The sequence below is a fragment of the Citrus sinensis genome, chromosome 1 (assembly GCF_022201045.2).
Source record: "Citrus sinensis cultivar Valencia sweet orange chromosome 1, DVS_A1.0, whole genome shotgun sequence".
In the NCBI taxonomy this organism is placed as follows: domain Eukaryota; kingdom Viridiplantae; phylum Streptophyta; class Magnoliopsida; order Sapindales; family Rutaceae; genus Citrus; species Citrus sinensis.
In genome coordinates, this window is record NC_068556.1 from 1,667,995 (window position 1) to 1,676,742 (window position 8,748).

The window sequence follows — 8,748 nt, forward strand, 5'->3', positions numbered from 1 at the left end:
ATTTGGACAAAGCAGCATTTGTCAAAACTATTTTTGACAATTGCAAAACTTTATTGTCCCTTCAATGAATACAAACATCGTGTAAGGACTTATTTGAGCTAAACATTTTTGGATGGGTAACATTATTCTTACAAGAGAGAAAAATTGAATCCTAAACTCGGATAAAAAAGTGAGCAGTATGAAACTGTAAAACCAGTAGGCATTGCAGGGATGAAGCATTGGAAAATCAATTGATCACCCCATTGTAGCCTCCTTGAACCTGGGCTACTAACTAATTCTGATCTGTAATCAAGGTCTTTACGCTGGCGCAGCTTGTAGTGCAGCAAGTATTCTGAGCTATTGTATTTCCCCTTGGGTGTAACAGAAATCCTTCGCACCTACATGCGAAGATTATGCTGTCTAGCCATCACTAATCATCTCCATGTGTATAAGCTTGGGGAGCAGTGCGTTATGGAAGCAACGATGACGCAATTTTATCACACCTCTAATCCTCTCTACAGTTTGAATTTCTTCGGTAGTAATTCTTACTCCCATAAAGTTGTAAAATGTTTCTAAAACCGCCCAAGAAATCACAGGTTCTTGACGGATAAGTTTTGACTTTGCTTTTTGTTCTTCTCACAGGCATCAGTCTGGAATATGAGAACCACCCTCTCAAGAAAGGAACAAAATTGGAGTCATTTTGGTCATCGATTCTCTCGTATTTATCGATGTAGCCCTGGCACCGTCCACTCTCCACATCATCACAATCACAGTCTTCCTCGCTGCTCAGCTCTTGATATTGCTCATTCCAGATATTTGATTGAGATGAGAACCTATCACACATCCAATAGATCATCTTCAGTTTCAGTAGGTAATCAAATAATAACTGCAATGGCAGAAAGAGGAACAGCCTGTTAACTCCATTTGCATTCAGAACTTGGCACGTAGCCACCTTTGGAATTGTTAATACATGCTATCACCATTTAGAATTTGATTTAACCTACTAATGTCCAAAGTTAATTAAAGAAACAAGCAATATGGCGATATCAATGCAATGTGGCTTCCCAGGCAATGTTGGTTTTGTCTATGTAAACTATTGCACAGATTTGCGTGCTATTGTGTGTTTTAACATGATATTGCATACGACAGAGGAGATTAAGGTCATGTGGAGAGCCTTACATATGGTGTTCTTTTGCAGCTTCTTGTTTCTTAGTTTCCTTCTCGGTTATCATGTAGTTGATTGATTGATGCCGGATAAATTCAAGCTGCACGGTCCAAAACACAAAGAATTAACTTAATGGAAGAAGTTCAAGGCAATGGTGCAATGATAATGGGCACAGCTTCCTCATTATAACAAAGAAAACAAATTTGGTCATGGATGCTTAAAACAAATTGCAATTAAGTCAGAGGTTAAACCATGTCTTCATAAACTCTATTACAAATGTAGTTCTCTGCATACACATGCCCTTAGTGTATGCGGATGGGTGAGAGAGTGATCTTATAGAATTTAGACATAGCGTGTTGGTGTTCAAAATCTTATTTCCTCTATTATGTGCTTAAGTACAAAGAAATGAAGATACCATCAATGGGATTGTTCTGATATTACTACTCATCCAAAAAGTGGCTCACATTATCGCATACAACAAAAGAACCACTTCACCAGGATCCCAATTAAGCAATGAAACATCATCTTCTGAACACAGGCCAAAAGGAATGAGAGATTCAATCCAACGTACAAGCAATTAAATTGTGAACGTGAAATCCAACACGAATCGTTTGTCAATGAACAATTCAAGAAGCTGAAATGATTTCCCAAGAAGGGTGGATACAAACCTGATCACCATCCCTGATGCCATAATATTTGATATTGTCGTTTTCACAAATTAACTTCTGCCCATTATAACATAAGCAGAAATGCCCCCAGACATGAGGCCTACAAGCAAAGAAAATTAAATGTCAGATATACATTAACAATGTCATTGAGAAAACAATGCATACAGATGCAGACACAGCAGGTAACTCATCTTCCTCAGTCATCACATTCTAAATAGTTGAATTAATAAGTAATCAAATAATGAAGCAACATACCATGAAATCTTGCCGGGTCCCGTCTTCGGCATGTGACTAAATGCAGCCTCTACTGCTTGTCTCAATTCCGCAATTGTAGCCGTCTTCATGACTTCAATGTCTGTTAAATTATATGATTGTTTGTTTTGATTAATGAAATTCCATTTACCTTCTAATGAAAGGGAAAAAAGAAAAAAAAATTAAAAAAATTACCAAAACACGAGCCGTCTAATTTACGAACTGAGAGCTTGAGGGGTTGTTCAGGCAGCTTATTATACAAAAAATTTTTCCGAGAAAATCCACCGATCATCAACGACAATGCACCAGAATGACGCGGCGAATCAACCGATATCCGTGGAGAAAATTCTTCCATTGCAATCCTCAACATTTTTGAACTTTTTTATTATTATGTATTAATCTTCACTCTGTTTCATGGATCATTAATCCTTTCAATTGTTTCACCGCGGCATATGAACGGAACAAAAATGAATTTAAAAGAGAAAAAGAAAAAGAAATTCGGAGGGAAGGATCACGCTTGGAATCGTTTAAAGTGAAGAAATAATTAATTAGGGTTACGTCTTGCTTTAGATTTTCCTTGTGTCGGTGGAGATTCTTGTGTTCTGTGAAGAAAAGGGAATTGAAATTTTGAATTGAAGGAACCGGTAGGTGTTTCTTCGGTTCGTGACTTATGAGTTTTACGGGCGATTGACAGTTGGGATCTTATGTATGTTACGCGCGCTTTCCAACTGTCTGAACCAAATATAATTTTATTACAGCCAAATTTAAAAAAAAAAAAAAAAAGAGAGAAACGAGTTGGTTTTTTTAATTTAATTTAATTTTTATTAATTTGACTACTGAAATTTGGTTTCTTTTTTGGACGATTAAGCAAAACTATTTATTAAGTTCAAATTTAATTAAAATTTTAAATTGACTAAGAGAGTTGAGAGGGTTGGTTTGGAAATTAGTTTCCGTAAACACCTCATATCAATATCCGACGTATTACTCAAACTTACTATTATTGTTGATGTAAATGAAATATGAGTTGTTTTTTCTTGGATTCTATTTGCGTCATTTTTTGTTTTAAAGTTTTTGAAATTAATTCTAATTTAGTAAGAAATTGACGGTTTAGTTTTGTTTTAGCCAAAGACTCTTTTCAACGCTCAATTTATTTATTTAGTTCCCTCTGCTCCGCACGCATCCGCAGCTTTTATTTGATGTTGGGTAAAAAATATAGAGAAAATAAACACGTTGATGCCATTTCAGTATGCGTGTCCCTTAATTCAAACCTCAAGAGTGTATTATTATTACGGGAGCGATTTTCTTTCAATAATTCAAATTTCTATTGTAATACATGGTCGTATTCAGTGAGAGAGAGAAAAAAATAAACCTCATCCCTAAGGCTTCTTTGAAACTGAAGCACAACGGCTTTTATTATCAGTAAGTATTATTATCTAAAAATGGGGAAAGAATCTGAAACCATCTCCAAAAACAAAAAATGATAAACTGAACAAATATATGATCATTAGAAGTCGCTTCAACTGATGTAGTCTGTCTTCAAAAATTTCTGCACATTTGTTGTTAAAGAAAGTAGATTAAGAGGGATGATAAAGCAACATCATTTACAAATACATCGATATATCAGGGTGGTTGCTGCAAATTTGCCGAAAGGCCAACCGGTTTTTGATTCTCTCAAGAAATTTGGAATTCCCTTCTCACTTTGCAAGAATATCCTATACAGAAATCGTATTTCTATAATGATCCAACACTAACCAGGCTAGGGGGCAGCCGAAAGAATGGAAGCTACTCATAACCTTCAATAAGTACCAGCTGTCTCAAGCTTGTGCAGTCACTTCCCTACAAGTTTATAGTAGGCATACAAACCAGAGCCAAGAAAACCAAGCAATTGCCCAAAAACATTCAGCTGCAAGCCAAAAAATATCAAGACTATTACAAAGTGGGAGTAAAAACAAGAGAGGAAATACTAGCGACAAACATACTATCTAGATTGAAAGCAGTAAGATTCAGCCACTTACAAAATCAAACGGAAGCCCACCAAATAGTATCCAGCCGAGTCCAATGGTAAAAAGATCCTACAATGACATAATACTAGAAAATGTAAAAGCAAGTATAAAGAGGATGTTCCAGAAATTGATTTGGGAGTTAAATTAGTGTTTGATGAACATCATGAAAGTGCAAGCAGCAAATTCAAACAAAGACTATATATTACGTTATTTGAAAACATGTTATGCCATATGAGACCCCCACACCCCCATCACCACCACCACCCGGCCAACCCTAGGTTTCAGCTCTATAGACAATACGTGTGCAAACCAAAATTGGTGGCAATTGCTATATGAAGAGTAGTTGGAAAACAAACCTTCAGATTACCGCAAATTGTCTGTGTGACTGCCGAATTAAGAGTTGTATTCAGGAATATACTGTAATTCAAGAAGAAGGCCAGTATACAGGAAAAACACAGCACAACCTGCCCAAGGATGATAAAACAACAAATTGTGTCAGTCAAATCACCTTATGCCAGCTGTTTTCAAGAACAACGTCAACAAGCTCTGCATATTTAACAGAGGCCACAAACTGTCAAAGCGCAAAGTTACTGTCTATATTGAAGAAACTAATTTCCATTGGTGAGCTGGAAGTACCAAGAAGCCAGGGGAAAGCAGGTATGGAAAGTTGATGGTTGTCTCCAAGTCACCTCGAAGAAATGTCCAAAGCAGCAAAAGCGGTCCACATATAACACCTAATATAGAAACAAATAGATCGTCATGTCAGATCTTGAACTCAGGATATGAACTTGTGGGGGAAATATTTTAGGAGCATCCTAAGGCATGCTTCAAATTAGGATCTGTTAGATTACCATTGCACCACATAAGGCCAAAGCTATTAAGGCCACTAGACTTCCCTGAGAAAAAATGAATAAAAGTATCAGAATACATAAGAATGATGCTAAGCTAGTGAAGTGGAAAAGAGATTAAAAGATTTCTCAATAATAAAATTAGTACGAGCACTACCAATGCGAGCTATGGTTGCAAGATATATTGCTGTGGTGATGTTGGCTAAGAAAACAACGGCATATCCAAAGAAGTCAAATGACAAATCCCGAGCTCCAGCAACAAATGCACCAAGAATTATCAACCCAACACTGATAAAACCTTAAAATTTTTCAGTCGAGCGAAGGAATCAGAAACATGGCAGTTCAAAGAAAGGACCTCACAACTTTTCCAGTTATAAAAATCATTCATTTATCATATTCTGAATCACAATGTAGTCAAACACCCAGAACGAGACACTTATACTGTCACAGGACCAAAATAGTTGTAATGCAAATAGGGATCATTTACCTTCCTACAACAGGAGGTGTATACTTTTGCCCAGCCAGAAAATACTCCATAATCATAGTAAATGCCACTGTGGTACGCCTAAGGGTAGTGTACATGGGAACATTTACTCCGCGGACAGACTCCACACTGACCACCTTACAAGAAGAAGAGGAGTGATTACATATTAGTTACAACCAAAAAGCTGATACTAAAAAGGTTGCACCTAAGCTGTTCAATATTACATAATGAACATTATCAAGACAAACCATGTAAAGCAAATAGGCCACTGCCAGAGGAAGGGTATGCATCAATGTCTTCAAGGGTACAAAGGTAGAGCTGCTATCAGATGTCATTAAAGAATCACCCATGGTGAAATTAATAATCTTCCAGCGCCTCAAGAAATAGAGAAAAGAACAAGAACTTATCATCTGCAGGGAAAAAAAAAACTTAAACATAGATATAAAATTATGAAGAGATTGTAATGCATCTGAATATTATTCTGCTGACAGTTATGCTACAGAGTGAAAGATATGGATAATATCCAGAAGCAGGAAAAGTAGTGTAAAAGGTACATAAGCGCCAATTAAATTAGGTGTTTTTTTAACTTGGGATTGGAACATGAGGTTTTTTTTTTAACTTCGGACTGTAACATCGGATTAGGAAGAAAGATCTGTAGATCGTCACATCAAGACAAGATTACCAGGTAGACCAGATACTTGTGACTGAGGGTAGTTTGATCCTGACCTATCGAACAAGCTCAAGATATTTTAAGCTTTTCTAAGTCTAAGCTTGCTATGGACCGTAGGGAAAGTTCTGCCAAAGTTTATGATATAGAGAGGTATAAGGTCCAAATATCTGATAACCAATAGGACTATACTTTCATCCTTTTCATTGTATCTAAGTTCATTTATTTCAAATGGAGAACAATCATGCTAGATATTTACTTCTGCAACAAGTACATGGTCTATATTGCTTTCACACATCAATATTACTTAGCAATGAAAGAGTAAGTTTACAAAAAACATTAATAAAAGAGAACATAAAGATAAAATGATAAATGAGGAATTGGGGAAGTATCCACCTGAAGAAGTGTTATGACATTTGCACACGGGAAATTATAAGAAGAAAGAGCTGCCTTATTGAACATTACGAGAAGCACTGCAAAAATAGACAGAAAACACCTAATCAATTGAACACATTATTGGAGAAACAAAGAAACATCAAACGTCTAGCTCCAAAAAAGGCATACTAAGAAACATGATTCAGCTACAAATAGTACAAACTAAGTTCTGTTCTTGTACTAGTATCTTCTTACTACAATAACTAAAAATTGGAACCGAGCATTTGACGAGTGCGATATATAATATAAATTATGACTAATATTAATAGAGACAAAAGTTCTCAACTTAGGTCTTGTTTGGGATGAAGGTATTGTAATTTTTAAGTTATAACTGGTGTGAAAAAAAATCTGTAACTATAAATATAAATTAATAATATGCAGTAAATATAAATTTTAAATAATATTTTGACAGAATTATTAAAGATATAATAAAATTTTCATTATACAAGAGAAAAATCATATCAATATAGCTTTTAAGCTACATCAACTAGTGTTTAACAAACACTTTAGTACTATAACTTTTAAGCTACAGCTGTTTAACCTCAATACCAAACGCACCCTTAGTCACATAAACAGTTCAATTCAACCAAAAGTTTAGGAAATTTACAGGCTGCCAAATTAAAAATTTCTTCAGTTAAACCTAAGTTCAGCAAATAAAATCCAAGATGCATAATTTCAAAATCGAAACAGTAATAGAGAAAGAAATTGAATAATAAAAAATGAAATGAAATTAATACCAGCACAGGCCATGTAAGAGATAGCGGCATTGGCGCCACGCCTGGTCATGGCGGATCCTCTGAAGAGTTTCTCGTCGCCTTTGAGGAGTCGTTCTTTCTCTCCTTCATCGCCTCTTGCAGGTTCCGACACGGGGAGCATCGGACTTTTCGATGAATTAGACGCCATCTGCCTCCGCCTCTGCTTCGGAGAATTGTAAATTTATTTATTTAATTAATTAGCGATACACTGACCTGGACTGGAGGTGAGGCGGGCGATGGATTCAACATTTCATTATTCAGAATGGATCGGTCAATGCTTTAGAATCAAAGCCCAACAAAAGCTCAGTCAACGCTCTTTTTACAATTTTGTTTCCGTAAAGCACCTAAACGCAGCGTTTCGCGTGCTTACCTACGAAGTTACATTATGTAGCTTAGTGCAACATCGTTCTTTCGGATTTTTTTTCTGCATAAAAAATTATAAAAGGTGAAAGCAAGTTGCACTGGAGACTGGACCGCGTTAATTTTTTTTAAAATGAGATATTAATGTTTAATTTTGTAGCTTCAAATGAATAATTATGAAGCAGCTCAAGTTGAAAAGAAAATTAATATGAATAATTAAAGAATTTTTTGCCATCCCTACTCGCACCTCGCAGCAATTTTAGTCCATATAAATTGCCAAATTTTTATCAAATAAGCGATGTATTGGAATGTCGTATATTAGAAATATGTAAATTTTAATTGAAAGTTAAATAATATTCCTCTCACTAGTTACTAAAAAATCAAGCCTCGTAAGATTCCCTTTAACTGAATATGCAACTAACTCTTGATAACTAAATCCACCAAAACATTTTGTTTCATAATTTTCTCGAAAACCCTTCTCTGTTTAACATTTCGGAAACGAAAATATATTTAAATGAACATTACAAATGGTGAAGATTTTTTTGATTAAACGAGACGAGGAAAATTACTAGAAAAGAATGAGAAACCAATCAATCGAATATTGGTTAATATGTAATCGATCAAGTACTACTGGAAAATGGCTCTTCTGCTCAGAAATAAAATGTTCAAATGCTCCTGAAAATCCTTGTACTGTTTATATCTATATGTATTAGGATTCCTATTTATGAATCCCTCGGTTCTCTTGGTAGCGCTCAAGAGAATAAATTAACCTTGGAAAAAAGATCAATCTTTCGTAGGTTGGCCAACCACAACCAGTATCTAATTGTTGATTAATTTCTTGGTGTTTTCATTTTTACATTTGGGTTGTTTCGTAGCAATAAAACAATTAGGTTTCCAGGTTTTATATATAGAGATTTCTTTCTAGCTAGATCAGCTTTTAGAATATTTTGTTCTTTCTGTTTCTCCTGTTAATTTTCTTGGCTCATTGCTAAATCAAGTTACAAGATCATATTCATCGTGATCCATTATTCTCTCGAATTTATGTGTCGGAATTAATGCATCATTCAAAGATTCATTTATATAATACAAACGGAGAAAAATGTAATTTATTTTATTGCAAGTTGTTTGTAAT

General features: G+C 35.2%; 2 protein-coding genes across 4 annotated transcripts; both read right to left on the reverse strand.

The window, feature by feature from the left end:
* Position 1: 1 nt before the first annotated feature.
* LOC102626118 (U11/U12 small nuclear ribonucleoprotein 25 kDa protein) lies at positions 2 to 2,773 on the reverse strand. 2 transcript variants are annotated; one of them, XM_025101555.2, is made up of 5 exons: positions 2,260 to 2,773; positions 2,068 to 2,167; positions 1,813 to 1,912; positions 1,159 to 1,244; positions 2 to 865 (listed from the first exon to the last, which is right to left on the reverse strand). In XM_025101555.2, exons 1-5 carry the CDS (start codon positions 2,432 to 2,434, stop codon positions 844 to 846), a joined length of 483 nt encoding a protein of 160 aa, XP_024957323.1. In that variant the 5' UTR covers positions 2,435 to 2,773; the 3' UTR covers positions 2 to 843. The 2 variants fall into 2 exon arrangements, with proteins under 2 accessions (XP_024957323.1, XP_006483379.1); XM_006483316.4 differs by having other exon boundaries at positions 2 to 812; positions 2,260 to 2,768.
* A 772-nt stretch (positions 2,774 to 3,545) lies between these two features.
* Positions 3,546 to 7,528, reverse strand: LOC102625745 (UDP-N-acetylglucosamine transporter UGNT1). 2 transcript variants are annotated; one of them, XR_003066538.2, is made up of 11 exons: positions 7,239 to 7,528; positions 6,463 to 6,539; positions 5,648 to 5,809; positions 5,403 to 5,536; positions 5,073 to 5,203; positions 4,919 to 4,963; positions 4,704 to 4,801; positions 4,424 to 4,531; positions 4,080 to 4,136; positions 3,817 to 3,967; positions 3,546 to 3,610 (listed from the first exon to the last, which is right to left on the reverse strand). XR_003066538.2 is itself a non-coding variant. In XM_006483315.4 (10 exons), the coding sequence occupies exons 1-10, from the start codon at positions 7,402 to 7,404 to the stop codon at positions 3,893 to 3,895; spliced, it is 1,053 nt and encodes a 350-aa protein (XP_006483378.1). In that variant the 5' UTR covers positions 7,405 to 7,527; the 3' UTR covers positions 3,546 to 3,892. The 2 variants fall into 2 exon arrangements, 1 of the variants encoding a protein (XP_006483378.1); XM_006483315.4 differs by having other exon boundaries at positions 3,546 to 3,967; positions 7,239 to 7,527.
* Positions 7,529 to 8,748: the final 1,220 nt, after the last annotated feature.